Genomic DNA, 19,065 nt, shown 5'->3' with positions numbered 1-19,065 from the left:
ATAAAACTGTAATAATACTGGCTATTTAGAGTAGTTACATACCAATAATAATCCAAGCAAGCTCCAAATTGAGACGAAGAAATGGCGCGCTCCAGCACGCCCCAGTCTCTAGTACTCATTATTTATTTGCAAACTAGTAACCTATAAAGTGTTATATGTCATGTTTTCTTTGATGAAATTTCAACTTTCTTCACAAAATTTAATTCAAAAATCAATTCATCATTTAAATTTGGATTCGAGTGCATGCACAAAATTGTTCGCACATGCTCCAGTGAAGTCCATGATGCAAGGAATTCGGGATGTGACACCTATCTATGCCACTGCCCAATCCACATATCCTGCAAAAACTGCTCCAAACTTTGCTGAGGGATCGTCTCCAAATAGTTTGGGCAAATGAAGGACAAAAGATTTCTAGCTTTGAAGTTGAGGAATGGTTTTTAAAAACCTCTAAAACAGTGAGAGACGAGAGAGGGAGCGCGCGGGAGAGCGAGGGTCTTTGAGAGCAGAGAGAAAAGTACTTGGTTCCGTATGTGCTTGGGGGTTGATATGTACAAACGTTGCAAGTATTTTCTTTTTTTTTATAATAAGTACAACCATTACAAGTCGAAGGGCAAAATGGCACATCGACGCCTCGGCTCCCTCCAGAGTGGCTTCAGTCGATGGCTCGGATGCCACGTTCCGGCAGCGCGAAAGTGATGCGCTGTTGGACAAATATCTATGAATCTATTACCAAGTTAAAGATAGTGATTGAACATGTCCATTGCAAAACGGGGAAAGGAATTGAATCTAGCTATCTAGCACCCCATACAGTAGCCGCTACAAGCTTGCAAATGCAATGTAATCATTCTGCAATTCTGCATGGAAGTAGGGCAAAGATGATTCAACATACGACTCCTACGATGAATCGTTTTTTTTTCAAGCTCTCGTAGTAACTTCTTAATCACTTAATTTATAAAAAGATAAGATGAATCGTTTTTTCAAGCTCTCGTAGTAACTTCTCAATCACTTAATTTATAAAAAGAAAATCCGAATCTTGTAAGTCGCATGACAACCACAACTTGTATAATAGTGAGAAAGTAATATTATAGTTCTTATGAGACGGCGGTTGTTTCGTGAAACAAACATCTCGTTCTTTCACCTCCTCCTCAACAAAAAAATCTGAAACTACTTGACAACCTATGAAATGCTGACGTATACCAATATACTATATACTTATATAAGTATAGTTGTAATTCATTCATTTTAACAGCATGTTGGTCTCTTTTGATCACTTCTCCCCACGGAATATAATGCCAAACCAATTAGCCATACAAATCAGATATCGATCTTCCAATGGCTAAATTAATTAATTTGATTAAGAGAATCCATGATCAGATCCTAAAGCAAATGCCACCAAGTTAGGCATATATGCTTTAGCTAAAAAGCTAGTCATATATGACACAGCATAATAAGGAGGGATCAAAGTTTCAACATAGGTCTGAACTGCACAGGCACTGTCAGACAAGCAATCTGCATTCTGCTGTCAATCTGCAACCACACAGCAGCTACATTGTCCCATACTGTCTGCTGCTCCCTGCTAGATAAGTTCTACATGTACAAGATACAGGTGAAAGTCAATTCATGGATTGACATCTTGCTCCCTGCGCTAAGAGTTCTCCATCCTTGAAGGTCACCATCTTGCAACTTTGATCTCAGCCCCTAAAAGGTTCACAAGACAAACATGCAGTTGATATGGTCAGTGGTTCAAACAGGTAAACAAGGTCCTGATTTTGATAAGAAATATATGATATATGATGTGGCCCTAATATGGATTAATTCTGCACTATCCTTTGCTAACTATTGCATGGTGTGTATTTAGGTGCCAGATAAAATCGTAGCTTGTGCCCAATAAATTCCTTATTCCAGAAGACAGCTAGTTCCAATCCAGTTGCTGCTGCCTTAAAATTTTTTGTAGCCTTCAGATTTAATTTGGAGGTTTTATGGAACTTTGGCTGTGACACCCTTAGCATGTATGACCATACATGATTTGCACCAACAGGAACACATTGATATGAAAGCAGCAAAGGTATATACAGCTAACCAACTTCACTTCCTTTACACATGTATTGGAGCATTTTGTTCATATAAAGTTCCAAAGCTCAACTGTTGTTCTTACAGAAATAAAGATAATATTTAAACCTAGAGGTGTTCACAAAAATGGATAGGTCATGTCAAGTGCATATATTACTATCAGCTAAAACTTCACTCCGGGGAAAATAAAAACTAGTAACAGTAACTGTGTCTGCTGTACCAAATTAAAAAGGCAAGAGAGAGTTCAGTCAGAAGCATTACCAGTTAGGGCGCATATCCCATCTAGTTGGCCACTTCCTCTTAGAAGGCAAGGTTTCTGCAGGATTTGGTACATCCTTTTGTGGGATACTTGCCGGCCTTGGTACATCTGAAAGCATTTCTCCATCCTCTGGTTCACTCTCTGTCTCGGACTCTTCGCTGATCCATCCATAGCAGGGAAGCGTTGCAGGAGCAGCTCTTGTAGCTGGAGGTAGTGGCAGTACATGTTCCTGGGGAGGCAAACTATTGGGAGAAGCTTGCTGTTCAAGGGCTGACTGAGATTCAGTTGGTGCCTCACTATGCACTGCTCGTGACACTTCGATATCATTTTCTGGTGTTGCCTTGTCCTCCGCTGCTTCTTCTTGTTTCTGTATAGAAAGTCAGTCCACTTAAAAATCTGACTGGACAGCAACATAAATCCCAAGCAGCAACTTAGTCAGAATGAGCAACTATGTTAATTCTTGTTAAGATCTCTGATGTGCTTTTGTGCCTAAATTATGCTGAGAAATTCACAGTGTTGTTTACACAGTTCCTAGGCCAGTGGTGGCATTTCAAGATCACAGAAAATGATGCTGGAAGACCACACCATCCAATTATCGGGGGCTCTATCAATTCCACCACAGTATGTTTCAGTGGATGAATGCTGCAACTTTACATGCTCTGGATTAAGAGAGTATGCGCAACTATGGTATATAATTCAGGCAGAACAGACACAGGTCAGGAAGGAAGGGAGTTCACATCCAGCTGCCCCTGTTCTTCCAGGAGCTTGTCAAGCACAACCCGGTATGATCCCTCCTCCAGGAACACCCAGCCATCCCTCCCGTACAGCTGAATCATTGAAACATTGTTAACAGAACTAGTTAGTAGTATTCCTTAGTCCTCAATCAAACACTTGTCAGCAAAGAAAAGGAATTCCTCAATGAAACAGACATTCACTTTTCCAAAATTTTAAGAAACACTTGAGCAGTTCTCGAAACATAAAAGATAAGTGTCAGCGTTGCGACATTCCTCACCCCAAAATAAATAAATAAAAATTGTTATACCAGCGCTGACTCCCTTAGGACGAAATCAAGGTGGTTTCTTTGCTCGAAGCAAAATTTTCAGGTGCATCTGCGATCTGCTCCACTGCGCTAGATGATCCAGCAGCGCAACGATAAACCCACCCAAAAAAATACAAGGGAACCAACGTAGCAAAATCTCGGCCGCCCCGTGGGTTCTTGGAGCAGGGAAAAGGGCCCAGCCTTTCCACTCCACGCGCACAAAAATTTCAACTGCGTCCATCCGCAACGAAATTGCAAGAATCCAGGATGCATGTAACAATCTTGGGAGAAAAGGAGGCGGGCTTTTCGTTTCCATCGTTCGAGGTGCGGAGCAAGAAGTCCTAGGAAAGGAGGAAAACAAGGATGCGCGACAACAAGATCACAGAGTACTGACTCCAAGGATCACAAGATCATGAACCAGCAAATACAAGCTAGTGGATTACAAGATGCAAAGAAAAAAGATTCTGAGGAAGGGGAGCAAGCAGCTACCTGTAGGAGGTTGTTGATGATCTTGCGGATTTGGGGCCTTGGGAAGCCGTACTGGGCGAGGTGGTCAATGGCGGCGTCGATCCGCCGCCCCCCTCTCCTGGGCCTCGGCCGCCCCATCGCCTCTGCCGCTCCGCTGAGAGGAGCGTGGAATGCTCCGCTCTGATTGAAGGCGGAGACGGCACGGGACGAGATTTAGGGGTGGGAATAGAATCCGTTTAAACATCAATATGCATATTCATATTCGTATTTAAATTTAATGTAGTAAAATGGATATTTTAATTTTTATAGTTTTTTCAGTAAAATATCCGAAACTAGGCGTATCCGTTTTCAGTAAAATAATTTTAAAAATTATATTTATTTTTCATAACCAATATTATTAATTTTTATAATAAAATTATAAGAAGATTAAGTTTACTTGCACGTATTCCTATGTTATCAATTATAGGTGAAATTACTTTTATCTTTTTATTATATATTAATTAAAAATGTATATATTTATTGAAAATACATTCTTATTTCTAGTTTTATTTTTTTATATATTTATTTCTTCAAATATTTGTTGAAAATAAGCTATTTTTAACTAACTATCTTTGTTATATTATCATACTTTAGTTTGTACATATATAATAATTTTATATTCTAAAACTATCATCCACCGTCCTCCTTAACATGCGCCGCCATAGTCGTCGCTACATATTTGATATATTGCAATATAACATTAAGTTAGAAATTTATGATTGACCGAACAAACTAGAAAGATTCGTGATATAATGAGCCGAACAAAATAGAAAGATTTGTAATATAATGGACTGAATAAGCTAGAAAATTCCGGGATATAATGGGCCGAGCAAAGTAGGAAAATCAAAGGCATAGCTCCTGGAATGTTTTTGAGTTTAGAAAAGATATCATCTTCACTCTTCCACCTAGCTGCTTATGATGTATCATGGATCTTCCAGCAAGATCAATGTTCAATGATCCATACAGTTAATGCATGTTACGTATAAACAATAACTCTCTTGCATCTTGCGTTATATTATCCAGATTTACTAAAGAATACTACATCTTATACAAATACGAAATATGTTACAGATATGTTACAAAATTAAATTTAGATATGTTAATGGATCTTTTTTGAGATACGGTATAGATACATAGAAAAATATGAATACCATGCCGAGTCGATAACCCGAGCCAAAGTAGACATGATTTGTTCATGAATTTTAACTCTAATAGAACATCATATTTAGCCCTCATATGTTGAAGCACCTTAAAAATTATGTAAGAAATAAGGTTAATGTTTCCATTAAAACTAGCAAGAGGTCTGTGAATCTCTCGACCCCCTTGCTTTCCCTTTGCTATAGGAAAAAGAAACAAGGGGTGATCCATTCTCCAATGCGAGTCTCGTCAGCTCCCTCTCCCCTTCGGCCACCACTCTAGGGCCGGATGGGAGCTGCAAGAGATGTATGCATCGTGGGTTCTTTAGTCTCTCCATTCAGCTCTAGCAGTAGTGAAATAGCTTTGTCGGTTCAAGCGGCGATAAAAATGAGTTTTCTTTTCCTGAGCTATTTCTCGATAGAGTTGGATGGATCCTGTTCCCTCGGTTTGGGATTGTATCGGTGTCACCAGTGTTCTCATCGCTCTTTGACTCGTTTCTTCGCATGCGAGAGCCCCTCAGCCGTGCAGTTTTGCCGCTTCCACCACGATCGTTCAACAAAGTTTGAGTCTTCTGTATTTCCTGGAAGTACCGACGCTGCTTCTTGTCCGTTGCTCCAGCGAGTGGCCAACAGATGGAGGTGGAGGGCAAAGAATTTGGTGTCCTCTGCTTGTAATTTTTATCTTTTGAGTACCTATCTGTAACTTCTAGATTTAGGGTGTACTGTTTTTTCAATAAATATCCATCCTTCTTCGTAAAAACTTTAGCAAAAGATCTTTTTCGAAACACATTACTGACACATACCCTTATATACACGTACACACATTTATCCGTATGAATACACGCAATCCACCCGTATGAGTACTTCTAAAAGATTGAGCTGAGATATTTTCGAGATTGATGAAGTCAGCACAAGTGTCTCACTATCGACAAGCATATCACTTAACAGAATAGTGCTAGTTAAATTTTATAATAAATACGGAAGCTGTTCAAAAAGTCTAGGTGGAGTCATGACGTGAAATACGTGTAATGTTTGCTCCCGCCCTCCCTTTACTTCAGTCTCATTTACTGCAACGACCAAAAGCAGCTGAACTGATTTAAAAACCGAGCTGCACTGTATTCATGGATTTCTGTTTAGGTGCATACGCATTCAACGCGAGCATGATTTCATGAATATATACATGCGTTCGAAAACATGGACCGGTTGGGTGTAAACAGCAATCCAACCGGTAAAACGTGACTTCGAAGTGATTTTTACTCCCGCAATTCCAATCTATTCTGAAAACTATTCATATTTTTGAGAGAGAGTATATATATAATTGTCCCCCAATAGTCTGGTAATGCTCTCGACTGAATGCGTCCGACTGGCATCAATGCATCATGTATGAAAGGGACCCGAAACTCCGATCCTTTTTTTAGAAAAACAGAACTACTTTCTTTTATACAACTAACAACAAACAAGTTCACATCCACCACTGCTTCCTCTTCTTGACTCCCTCAGTCATCCATCATCTTGTTCCTCCCTGTCATCCCTTCTCCTAAGGCTCCTTCCCTAATTAATTGGGATGGGTTCGTCAGCCTATCATGCGTTCCTAGGACCCGACTCTTAAATTTTTTTTTCCATTCTTTGGTTATGTATGGAAAGATAGAAATAAAATGACCACAATTTTAGGTATTCACTTAATTTTATTAGGTCTAGGTGCTTTTCTTCTAGATACTCAAGGCTCTTTATTTTGACGGCATTAGGTCTGGGAGGATGTAAGAAAAATTATCAATTTGACCCTCAGCCCCCGTGTTATATTTGGTTATTTACTAAAATCCTCTTTTGGGGGAAAAGGATGGATTGTTAAATCCTCTTTTGGAGAAGGATGGATTGTTAGTGTGGATGATTTAGAAGTACAATTGGGGGACATGTAAGAAACAACCTAAGGCCGGGGATCTTTGATCTTGCGGCCTTTTGGTCGCACTCTTCGCCCTTTTCTATGTAGCTCCACTTCTAAACCCCAGATGAGAATTAGCCCAATCCAAGCCTTGCATCCAGGCTCCTTTCCCTTTGAAAATGTTGCAAATGCATGGGTGGAGGGCATCACATATCCACAATTTTGCGATCACGTAACCTCCACGCCTACCTTAGTGCATTACGAAGTTGCATCGACCGATTCGGCCAAAGAACAAGGTCCCTCCGCATTCAGCGCACGGCCACAACAATCTACAACTACATCCAATCAAACCAATAATAACGAAAAACGTCGCCCAATAAAGAAACGACGGCAATAAATTTGGTAATGACCCGACAACTTCAACGAAACAACATATCCATACGACCAAAATAACCAATCCATGACAAAACTTGACCAACCCTAGTACAGCTAATTATAAAGCAAGCTAAAACTCCAATAAACCAAGCAAACCAAGTCATTGCACTCTAGATAGGATAGGTATCAAGCAAAAATTGCCAGCAGCCTCCAATCACCAGGTCATCGGACGCATTCAGCTGGAGACAACGCCGTCGTTCAGGGACAGATTAGCCAGCTGCTGCTCAGGGGAGGCGTTGGTCTGCTGAAGGTGCTGGGCGGAGCGGAGGACCTCCATGGCTTCAGCAACCTTGGCCTTGAGAGCATCTGGCGACTCCAGAAGGTGCAGGACCTCCGTCTGGTCCATCTCCAAAAGCATGCCAGTCACCTTGGCAGCCTGCTCATGCTCCAGCTGATCAACTAGAGGATAAAGGTTCTCACCAAGCATCTGCAACACATTACAAAGTCAAGAGGTCTCCTTGATTAACAAAAAAAAGCCAAACCAACAAATCGCAGGCTCAATATCATACCAGCCTCTGCTGATCCGGTGGGGCGTTGGCAAGCGCACTGGCTAGTGCCCCAATTGGAACAGGTTGTGACACACCAGCATCTCTAATTGGCATCCCACCCATCTCATATGGAGATGGCATCACAGCCCCAACACCATGCATGCCAGGATCAGGCATTCCACGTCCAGTGGGATAGCGGTAGCCACGCCCACCTCTAGGGAACATCTTCATCATAGAGAAAATTCATGTCAGTTCCGCCAAAAGATGAAAACTACCACAGGGCACGTAAAATCAAAGAATGAAAATGAATAATGCCTTTAGTAATACAGGATACCTGTTGCTGACCACCCATTGGAATGGGTTGCTGCATTCCACCAGCACCAGCACGCCTACCAGCAGGACGCTGTGGTTGCTGCCCTTGCTGAACCATTGGCATCATAAAGTTCGGCATCGGACCCCCAGGCCTCATCCCAGGCATCAAAGGTTGCTGGAAGGCAAATCCAGCCTAACAAACAACACAATACTTATAAGTCCACAAATACGAAGTCCAAAAACCAGGTGTTCATGCCCATAACATAAACGAAGAGGATATGAACAATCAGTAAAGAATGACATTTCTTACTGAACAGAGTTCCAATTGTGTTGAACAAATTTCACAAAGAAATCAAGAAACTAAATAGAGATCACTATCAAGTGTATCAAGGTTGCAGTTCAAAACCATATCAATACTAGGGTTAGAGACTTATGATTTTTGTATGATAAATTAAGCAACACAGCTTTTGTTAGATTTGGTCACTGGTCGTGCAAGCAAACAAGTAAAGCTTACAGAAGAATGGCACAGAGCACAATCAGAAGTTCACACCAAAGATGGTATCAACATATCTTTTTGGCTAAATATAGTGGCACGTGTACACAGTAAGATTCATGGCCACATATAATATACATATAGTATAAAAGCAAAGAATGTAATACCTGAGGGTTGATAAAGGCTGGAGGTGGCTGACCATAAAACAGCTGTTGACCAACTCCAGGAACACCAGGTGGAAACATGGGCATGCGAGGACCAACAGAAGGCGCCATTGCAACAGGACGCATTTGTGAAAATTGTGCCTGCAGAGTACAAGTAAAATTAATACCAGATTTCAAAGAAGATTACTACAGATCGAATATGAGGATCAAAAGTACATTACATGAACCCTAGAGAACACAAATGAACTGAGCACATAGGACTGCACAAAAAATCATGCTAGTAAAGCAATTTTGCCAATTAACAAAACAATTAGGGATGATTATGCAGTGACACTGTAAAAGTGCACAGATTTGAAAGGAGACTATTTAGTGATTCTGATGCCACACAGCTATTACATGACTCATGCTTTCCAGCTCACATAAAACTAGTCACCTTGCCCATCCAAAATGCCATTTACATATCTAAACTATGAACTATCAAAAGCCAAACCAGAAAGCACTCATCAGCAACCATTAAAAAGTGTAATTATTTTCCCAAATATATGCAAACATGCATATAGAGTTCTCCCTCTGCTCCAGAACAAAAGATGTATTCTATTTTGCTAGGACCAAAACTAGACTTTGACCATTGATTTATTGATATCATTTTAGCTATAGTAACATTTCGTGATGGAAAATATGAATCTAGCTGTATAAATTCTGTATGCCAAACATACTTAAAATTTGATTATATGTTGGTCAAAGTATAGAAAGCTTAACACCTAAATAAAATATATTGTAAATTTTTGAGCCAAGGGATCCCATGAGAATACACATTACTCATGTGAAATACAATATATGCTGTGATGTATAGCTTAGAAACATCCACAACAGATTTATTAACAACATTGTGAGTAAAACACAAAAGATTCTGCATTATAAGAAAGCAAACAAAAGCACAACCTATATACAACATTATCAAGCAGCAAACTTATACCCGAATATATATTTACCTGTAGCTTTGCCTTCCTGTCTTCTTTCCGCTGCGCAAGAGCTACATAAAGGGGCTTGCTTCCAACCATTTTGCCGTTCATTTCTGTGAGCTACAAGGGAGTTAAGAATACTAATTATTTTATCAATTTGTCAAATCAAATCAGTATCCCAAAATACATGGACCAAACAAAGCTTACAGCGCGAGTAGCATCATCCGCGGATTTGAAAGCAACAAATCCAGAACCTCTGCTGACACCATTCGAATCCCGCATAACCTACAATATAGTTTCTGTCAGCAACCAAAACTTGGAAGCATATTATGAGCGAATTAGCCAGTGAACAGTGAACTAACCTTGCAGGAAGTAATAGTGCCATACTCAGCAAAGAGTTCGCGCAACTTCTCATCATCAACATTGTCCTCTAAGTTTTTCAGATACAAGTTAGTGTTTTGGAACTTCTCAGTTACTTCTTGAATATTCTTTTCAAATTTCTCCTTCAACTCCATCTCTCTTTCTGACTTCTTCTGTGCTCTTCCAACATACAGTTCCTTGTCATTGAATACCTTGCCATTCAACTCTTGAACAGCCTGAGCAGCATCATCAGCATTTTCAAAATTGACAAATCCAAAACACCTGGATTTTCCATCACTGTCCCTCATAACAACAGCACTAGTTATGGTTCCATATTTTCCAAACATCTCCTTCAACTCATCATCAGTTACAGTCTCAGACAGATTCTTCACATAAACATTGCTGAACTTGACATTGCTGGAAACATTTTCACGGTCCTGCTTGCGAACAAAAGGCCCAACATACACTTTCTTGTCATTGATAAGCATCCCATTGAGCTTATCAATAGCAGACTGAGCAGATTCATCCCTCTCAAACTGAACAAAGCCATAGCCCCTTGATTCTCCTGAGGGGTCTGTAGCAATTTTACATGAAAGGATGTTCCCAAATGCACAGAACGTGTCATACAAAGCTTTGTTGTCTATTGACTTATCAAGATTCTGCAAAATAGAACAGAGGGTCAGTCTTCATAAGTGGAAAGTTGACATAGCATATTGAAATTAAGCACAACATCAACAACAAAGCCCTTTTAGCCACAAGCACGTTGGGGTGGCGAGAGATAAAACCCAGTAAGAACCCTCAGATAAGTGCATAAAAAAGAAGCATAGAAATTTGGATCTCACCTTAATAAATATATTTCCTGTGCCACTTTTGCGCGAGCTGGGGTCACGGTTAGAATACATGATCCTGATAGGCTTTCCATTGATAGGAGTGAAGTTAAGTAGTTCAAGGGCTCGTGCAGCTGCAATAAATCTCTAATCAGTACAATACCACAAAGAAGATAAGGGTGCTTCACAATGAAGTACCATATGCAATAAGCTCGAATCAGAAAAGAATGCAATCCCAAATAAGGTCCCAGAGGGCAACTGCAATATTTACCTAAATTTTTTTTTACTAGAGCTCTACAGGACAGCCACACGAACAGCATGGATTGCATGCTACTAATAAGTTTTCAAAATACACTTTGGGGTAATAAAAAAATATTTTTTTGGGTAGCCCGTGTATGCAGTACAAACGCACAAACATTGTGCTGGCACATCTTGCAAAAAAACCAGCAAATATATAGAATGAAGTAGAAGCAACATCCTTTGTAATAAGCAATAAAAGAAACAGCTTTTAGTGACAGATATACCACCAGAACCAGCTTAGCAAAAGATTTTTAGCTAGCAATCAGGTACAACCTCTCCCTTGATATAACAACACATTAAACCACATGAATTTAATAGGAAAGAAACAATTTTCACTAAATTCAAATGAACAGAAAAGCTAAGCACTTGTGCATGAAAAAAAAACATCTCCTTAAAACATATGAAGGCTTCAAGTTATCTCACAAGATCTACAATGCCAGGTAATGTCACTTTTGCAGGACGGCCAAGCTCCTTATTTTGAGGAAAATTTTTAAATCAACAATATCAAGACACCAAAATCCGCAGAGGTAAACGTGCTGCCACCCCAGCCAACACATAACAAGAAACAACGATCCTAAAGCTCTGATGCCAGTAACCAAAAGATAATTTTTGGCAGCCTACATAACATACTTCAAGGTAAGTTACAAGTGTTGCTGTACAAAAATGCACAGGCATTGCACCACTGAACAGAAGCGCACCTTATAAAGAATCCCAGCATATTGAAAGAAGGAACGCCAATAAATGGTAGTAGGTAAGAAAACATTTTTTGGCTCCTACAAAGGCAAAAGAAAAACCTGAAGTAACAGGTATACATTAACCACAAGAACCTAACTTGCCCAAAGAGGGAATTAGCAAACACGCACCTCCCTTCAATCCACAATTTAAGGTAATTCGTCAGTCCGAGGCAAGTTTTTTTATTTAACAAAATCAACAAAACAAATATCTCCACCGACAAAACACGTTGGAACCACAGCAACACATCAAAAGAAGCAACATCCCTAAACCCCAGATACGGGTGATACAGGAAACCATGATTGCGACGGAGCAATAGCGCTGGCAAATCTCTACAACGCATCAAACCCTAGCCGCATCGAGCCAACCGATCGGGGATTTGGCGTCTAAACCCTAACCGCCGCCAAATCCGTCGGCTTTTACAAACCCTAGCCCGGAGCCGATTGCAACCGCCGGCGCCAGAACCCTAATCGACAGATCGGGGGCACTGGAGAGGAGTCAGGGGGCTCACCGTCGGCCGGGTTGTTGTAGTTGACGTAGGCGTACCCGAGAGACTTGCGGGAGTTGATGTCCCTGCAGACGCGGACGGAGACAACGCCGCCGACCTGGCTGAAGACGTCGAAGAGCTGCGCGTCCTGCACGCTCTCGTGCAGGTCGCCCACGTACAGCGAGGTCGCGGGGAACGCCGCCCCCGCCGCCGCCGCCCCGGCCGGAGCAGCCGGGGAGCCGCCGCCGGACTCGGATGCGGATCCAGCCGCCGCCGCCGCCGCCGCCTGCTGCCCCTGCGCCGCCATATCCGATCGGGTGGTGATGATTTTTTTTTCTGGGATTTTTGCGGATTTTTTTGGGGATAGGTTTTCTGGTTTAGGGTTTGATAAGGGTTGGGGGCTCTCCCGGGGTCAGGGCAGGGCTCCCAACGGCGGCGTCGCGAGGAGAGAGAAGAGAGCGCGGGGGCGGCGCGGCGGGGGAGGGGCGCTATTTGTACCCCAGGGGCAAAACCCTCGTCGGCCCTGGCCGTCGGATCGGGTACGGACGCCCGCGGACGGAGTGGATCGGAACGCGTGGGGAGGCCGACGTGTCCGAGCGGGACGGGGGCTGAGGGGATGGGGGGATCCCTGACGTGGCGGCTTCGGGAACCTCCGGGCTCCGGAGGCAGCAGCAGGACAAGGCGAGAAGGCGGTGCGCGGCTGCCCAGGAGTTCGTTGTTTGGCTAAATATGGCCCTCCTCCAAAGATTGAGGTTAAGTCTAATTTTTAGAGGGCGATTGGCTCCATTAAAGTTAGGGTGTGTTCGTTTTCTACTAGAGGGGCTCTAAAAATTTTTAGAGTGCTCGCTCCCTCTAAAAAGTCCCGGCCTCTAAAGGAAGGACACTCGCGCGATTAGAGGTCGGATTAGAGGCCGGTTCGGTGCCAAGCCTCTAAACTTTAGATGTTTCGGGCTTTAGACCCCGAAAACGAACGGACCCTTAGGCTACTTATAATAAATCTAAAGTTTATTCAGGAGATAAATCTATTAGGCCAAATAAATCTATAATTAGCATATATTTATTGTAGCATCATATGAACTAATCATTGACTAATTATATTTAATAAATTCGTCTCGCGAATAAGACTGGGGTTATGGGATTTATTTTATCATTAATTTATGTGTAATACTTCTACTTAGCATCAAACATCTGATGTGACGGAACTTAAAATAAGCTCCCAAGGGAACCAAATACCCCCTTAGCACACAACTCAAGATATAAATAGATCCACGTGTCATCTTCACATACTCTTAGAATATCGTGAATGAGACTATCTATTGATCAAGAGATAGTCTTTCTCTTTTCTTTTTCTTCCACCAAGACAAAATATTACATTTTTAGTTCTATAAGCTAGCCGACTTTGCACTGCTGGACGAGGCCTAATGGCCGTGACGGAGCGTTCTTTCAGAAATGGAATGTCTTGAGTTCTAAAATGGATGAACACGGACACATCACCATCGAGGTTTGTATAGAGTGAGATCACGTATAGCTGACAAACTGAAAATGCTAGTTATGCAAGATGAAGATTAAAGAATAGTATAAATAAACTTTAAGAAAAATACGTAAGACCTTACTATGTGAAAGTATCTTTGTGATGCTTAGAGGGGGTAAATAGGTGTTTCTGAAAATTCCTGAAAATTTTTCACAGCGATTAAATTTATCGAAACTTCCGAACTTACTTCACCGAGTTGGAACTTTTGATAATAGGAAAGTTTTTAAACGAAATTCAAAAATAAACTTAAAACTGCAGAACCTGTTTGAATCAAAAGTTGTGCAATGATGCTAGGAGACTTCTGCAAGTGATCTTTGTAAGCATATCAACGTGAGAGAGTAGATCGTTACAAAACTAAGTCTAGGTCAACAAGAGTCAGTAAATTCAATAAGTATGAGACACAAGAGATTTGTTACTGAAGTTCACTCCCACTGAGAAAACTACGTCTCCATTGAGGGGCTCACAAAGAGCAAGGTTGTGCACTAATCTTTTTCCTCTCTCAATCAACCACAAAAGAGGATTGAGTCACTTACTATGAAATCCACAAAGGATAAGATAATACAAACTTTCTGAGATGCATACACACGAGAGGACGCTCACCGGGTGAAACCAAACCTTCTAGAAGCAAGCTTCAAGAGTAACAAATGCGAATCGACGGGTGAAGATGTTTCAAGTGCTCTTGAAATGAACTTGGCTGCCCTCACACTCAAATGGCACCTTAATCTTGCTCTCACCCAAGTCCTAGTTCAAATCAACTCAAGAATTAGCTCAAGGAAGGATTTGGGGAGTGGAATGAGTGTTTTTGGAGGTGTTCTTGCGTGTGGAGTCAGCAACAAATGAAGGAGGGTGTGGGGGGGTATAAATATCTGTTGTCGGTCAAAACCCACCGGCAAGCAGCGACAGGCAACACGAGGTACCGGGAGGCTCCTGGGACTGCTGGTGGGCCCCGGTCCCTCGGTCAACGGCCCAGGATCCGGCACACAACCTGGCGTCTGGGTTGCTAGTCGTGTCACCTGACCTTGTACCTGATCAGGAAGGTGTAGAAGTGATTTCAGTTAGTTTCCTGCATGCACAGACACGTTTAAATATTAGTCCGAGCCGTGATCAGCTCATCGAGTGATTCCCGATATCGGCTGTAAAGAGCCGATTGTCTTCCAGTATCAGATCGGATCTAAGTATTTAAACAAAGCGCATATATCCGACAGTAATAAAACTTGCTCTATAATTAATAAGCTAATCCAATCTACGACAGTTAAACTCTCATTGCATAATCGGAACATCCTACGCATAGCTAAGCCTAACAAATACGAAAGATAACAGAATAACAACCTAAACAGAGGCCTAAAAAACAACAGAAAGCCAATTCCCGGAACAATTAATACAAAGCATTAAACGTTCTACTGGATTGTTTGACTCGTTTGAAGGGTCTAATCATGCGGATATTAAGCTAAATCTTTGATGAACAAAGATTAACCATAATAGATTGGATCTACTAGTCGAGAACAGAGTAAGGTGCTGCCCTTACACCCGAGATCGGGCACGAGGACAGCTAAACGCTTACAGATAACAAGCAACGCATAAATATATCATGAAAGTCGATGCATCCCTATAAGCGTTAAGATAACTAGTGCTACTCGCCATCAACAACGCTTCAGTACGAGAAACACAAAGGTAAACAGGCAGGAACGATTCCACCCCGATCACGCGTGATCGGGGCTGCACGGCACTTACCCGAGAGAAACCCTAGAACAGGGATGGCGATGCGCCGAGAGTTGTTTGTGAATGGTTGATGTTCGTGTTTCATTCGTAGTCCAAGGTACATATTTATAGTCCGGAGACTTACCTCTCCTAACCAATCCTAACTGACTACAACATGAATCCTGGCTATGTCTATCTAAACTAATTTAAACGCACACACCTATCTAGATACATGGCCAATCCTAGCCTTAAAACGCCCGCGTAGGGGCCGATTCGCAAGCCTATTATGATTATCCTTTGAGCCCATCTTGCTCGCAGCCCACCTTCTGGCCCAGCTAAATTATGGCGATAACAATATACGAGCCCAAAACTAGCCGTTAGTGCCCAGAATAAGTGATTGTTTGAACTTCTGACCTAGCTAAAATTAGCTGGCCGAGAACCCCCTATCGGAAGTTACTGGGAACTTCCGACGGGTGTCGGAACTTCCGACACACACTGAAACAGTTAGAAAACTAGGTGCACAAGTGTGTGATTCTGTATCTCTTTTTGATGGTTAGTATCTCAAATAAGCACTTTAACACCTTTATGCTATCCATTCGCATCCCTCTTAATAGTACGGTATTTCCTATACTCAAATTAAAAATAGAAAATATTAAAAGATCTTCTTTAAGCCCAACACCGTCCTTTAAGAAAATTTAGTGTCTTTTCTTGCTCTTTTTCATTTCATTGAAGTTTGACCTATCCATAACTCTATAAACTCATTAGCTTCTTAATTTTGTATGTTATCAACATCAAAACCCACTTAGGGGGTTAAATGCACTTTCAATCTTCCCTTGTTGTTGATTGATGACAACACAATTAAGGCTCACAATAAATTCAATAAAATATTTTGAATTCAATTATATAGTTTAACTCCCCCTTAATATATGCATTCATGGGGTGCGAAGTTTGATAAATATCAACGTGATGCATATGACAAGATATATCACAACAATAAAGTGGAAATAAACAAGCACCAAGCCATGAGCATCACAAAAGCAATAAGGTTCTAAGATCACACTAGCATAGATAATCACAAATAAGTCTTACAAATTTAAAAGTGCTCACTTGGCACACCACACATAACACATACTAGTTTCATCATTTGTCCACAAGCACTTAGAGTTCAAGGTTTAAGCTACTAGATGCTAAAAAGATAGATAAAGCCCAACATCCACCACGATATAGTCTTATGGTGAGCTCACTCCCCCTTTGGCGTCAAGCACAAAAAGGAGAGGCCCTTCCACAATCACTGCTCGTCATCGTCGTCGTCACCTTCTTCTTCTTCATTCGTGGGTGTGTTGGCAGAGGGGACATCATCTTCTTTGTCATCTGACTCCTCACGCCCACCTAAGTCTTCTTTAATTTCATCATCATCAACTTGAGAAGCCCCAAACATCATGGAAGGTCCACTCATCTCCTCTCAAGGGTTGTAAAAAGTCGGTGGAGGAGGAAAGTCCATGGGAGCACGAAGAGGTGAGTGAGCATTTCATACTTGGCCATGGTTTCCTTTTGTCTCGTCTCAATCTTGAGGAGCTGCTCATCCACATGCTTCTTGTGGTCATGGATCTCTTGCACATTGTAACATCTCACGTTGAAGCATGCAAATAAACCTTGAGAGATAAAGCTAAGAATTCCCTTCTTCTTCGGAGCACGAGGAGGAGGGCTACGGGAGCTCAAAGGACCTTGAGAGCTAGATGGAACATGAGAACTTGAACGACTATGAGAGCTAGGAGCATGAGACAGTACTGGAGTTGAGCAACGAGGTGCATGAGAGCCAAGTTTGAGAAGTCGCTGAAGTTGACCTTTCTTGGGCTTGTAAACTTGATGGCCTTTGTCAGTCAATATCTCCACACCGGTCACTTCTTTGATCATGGCAAAGATGTATGGTGCATAGTGACAACTCTTCTTGGGTGAAACTGAGCATATGATAATTTCCTCCCAAATAAAGTCAAAGACACTAAACTCATTTTGATTTGGAGCCATCCTTGCTAGCAGATTTTTTGACATGTTGGAGATGTTGTCCGAGTCACCTTCTTTGGGACACAGAGTGTAGCAGAAGAGTTGGTTGAGCAGCTTGTAGTAAGGTGTCAACCCCTGTATTGTCCCAAACTTAATGTCTCCATAAGTCCTATCATACATGAAGTGAAGTTCTCCATCCTCTAGCACATTTTCCATCTTATGTATCCTTTCTCTCAAAAGATCATCATTAGAGAATCCAAGAATACTTGTGAAGTAAGCATACTCAACATAGAAGGGCTTGCTTTGAAGGGTCCAATGGAAGGTCTTGGTTGGGTGGTTGACATAAAAGGTTGCATAGAACTGAGCCACGACCTCCTCATTCCAATCATAGTTGAAAGACATGATTGAGGAGACATGCATTCTCCAGCAAGCATCTTCTACTTCTCTTACCACTGGCAAATCAATTTCAAACAAATAATTCTAGTTGATGGATTTCATCTCGGTGGTGGGATGAGATTTGCAAAGGATCACGGAGACATACCAATTTGCATAAAAATTCATCCAAAAGCGGACATCCCCTGGCTGCTTCTTGGCAAAACTCGATGGATCTTCATATCTTTTAGCATATAGATCATGCTTGCCCTTTGTGTAATCCACTGGACGAGTCCCATTGTATTGTGGATTAGTTTGTCTAATTGAGGGCTGCATCTGGATGATGATCCTCTCAAGATACTCCAAAGACTCTCCTGCATCTGCTATGTGAGAGCCCGGAGTGGAGGCACGCTTAATGCGAGGGCGATTGCCATGACCTGATGTGCCATGAGGGTTTGGCCTCCCTTGTCCATGAGAGCGCAAAGGAGCCTTGGGAATTGCCTTTCTCTTTCCTGTGCGATGAGCCACAGGTGAAGCTTCTTGAGTAGTTTCTAAATCGGATGAAGGAGATGATTTAATTTTCGGTGAAGAAGCCCTCTACTTTCCTCTCTTTTCACGAGCCATCTGAGTATATAAGATGAATATTTGGATGGACTTGGTAGCTAGATGAGACAGTTAAGGCACCTGTTGAAACTTTCGACAGGGCCCGAGCTGACCCAACAAACCATAGAACTTGAGATTGAGCCCACCAAACTTGACAAGATCCTAGACAAGAGTTCTATGATGTGCTAAGAAGCTATCCCCTAACGGAAATCATCTAACTCCTTCTACATTGAGAGATCGGGGGATGGGGATTTTGAATGAAATATCTTGAAGATTCCCCACACGAATCGAAGGAGAGTGGAGAATCCAAAGAACCCCAAAGCAATGAAATCCCACTTTTGAAACTTGATTTTCCTGCGAGAGATTGAGAGGAGAGAGGTGGAGGCATCTGTGGTGTTTGAAAGAGTGAG

At 41.8% G+C, this 19,065-nt stretch overlaps 2 protein-coding genes across 3 annotated transcripts; both read right to left on the bottom strand.

The window, feature by feature from the left end:
• Positions 1–1,321: 1,321 nt before the first annotated feature.
• LOC112881709 lies at positions 1,322–4,051 on the bottom strand. Of its 2 annotated transcripts, XM_025946532.1 has the most exons (4): positions 3,858–4,051; positions 3,067–3,156; positions 2,332–2,696; positions 1,322–1,698 (listed from the first exon to the last, which is right to left on the bottom strand). In XM_025946532.1, the coding sequence occupies exons 1-4, from the start codon at positions 3,972–3,974 to the stop codon at positions 1,692–1,694; spliced, it is 579 nt and encodes a 192-aa protein (XP_025802317.1). In that variant the 5' UTR covers positions 3,975–4,051; the 3' UTR covers positions 1,322–1,691. The 2 variants fall into 2 exon arrangements, with proteins under 2 accessions (XP_025802317.1, XP_025802318.1); XM_025946533.1 differs by lacking the exon at positions 3,067–3,156.
• A 3,191-nt stretch (positions 4,052–7,242) lies between these two features.
• Positions 7,243–12,920, bottom strand: LOC112880449 (polyadenylate-binding protein 2-like). Its single transcript, XM_025945084.1, has 9 exons — positions 12,475–12,920; positions 10,947–11,065; positions 10,107–10,763; positions 9,952–10,029; positions 9,775–9,864; positions 8,786–8,923; positions 8,148–8,318; positions 7,835–8,038; positions 7,243–7,752 (listed from the first exon to the last, which is right to left on the bottom strand). The coding sequence occupies exons 1-9, from the start codon at positions 12,755–12,757 to the stop codon at positions 7,501–7,503; spliced, it is 1,992 nt and encodes a 663-aa protein (XP_025800869.1). The 5' UTR covers positions 12,758–12,920; the 3' UTR covers positions 7,243–7,500.
• Between the last annotated feature and the right edge of the window lie 6,145 nt (positions 12,921–19,065).

Source organism: Panicum hallii, chromosome 2, assembly GCF_002211085.1.
Source record: "Panicum hallii strain FIL2 chromosome 2, PHallii_v3.1, whole genome shotgun sequence".
NCBI classification, from domain to species: Eukaryota; Viridiplantae; Streptophyta; class Magnoliopsida; order Poales; family Poaceae; genus Panicum; species Panicum hallii.
This window is presented reverse-complemented; position numbering and strand designations above follow the sequence as displayed.

What these genes read in the sequence shown, in the direction of transcription:
- LOC112880449 (XM_025945084.1), bottom strand. Translation starts at nt 12,757, where the DNA reads ATGGCGGCGCAGGGGCAGCAGGCGGCGGCGGCGGCGGCGGCTGGATCC. An exon ending in CGGATGATGCTACTCGCGCT is followed by an intron (nt 9,865 to 9,951) that starts GTAAGCTTTGTT and finishes ACTCCCTTGTAG; the next exon opens with CTCACAGAAATGAACGGCAA. An exon ending in ACAGGAAGGCAAAGCTACAG is followed by an intron (nt 8,924 to 9,774) that starts GTAAATATATAT and finishes TGTACTCTGCAG; the next exon opens with GCACAATTTTCACAAATGCG.
- LOC112881709 (XM_025946532.1), bottom strand. Translation starts at nt 3,974, where the DNA reads ATGGGGCGGCCGAGGCCCAGGAGAGGGGGGCGGCGGATCGACGCCGCC. An exon ending in TCATCAACAACCTCCTACAG is followed by an intron (nt 3,157 to 3,857) that starts GTAGCTGCTTGC and finishes TCAATGATTCAG; the next exon opens with CTGTACGGGAGGGATGGCTG. An exon ending in AAGAACAGGGGCAGCTGGAT is followed by an intron (nt 2,697 to 3,066) that starts GTGAACTCCCTT and finishes CTTTCTATACAG; the next exon opens with AAACAAGAAGAAGCAGCGGA.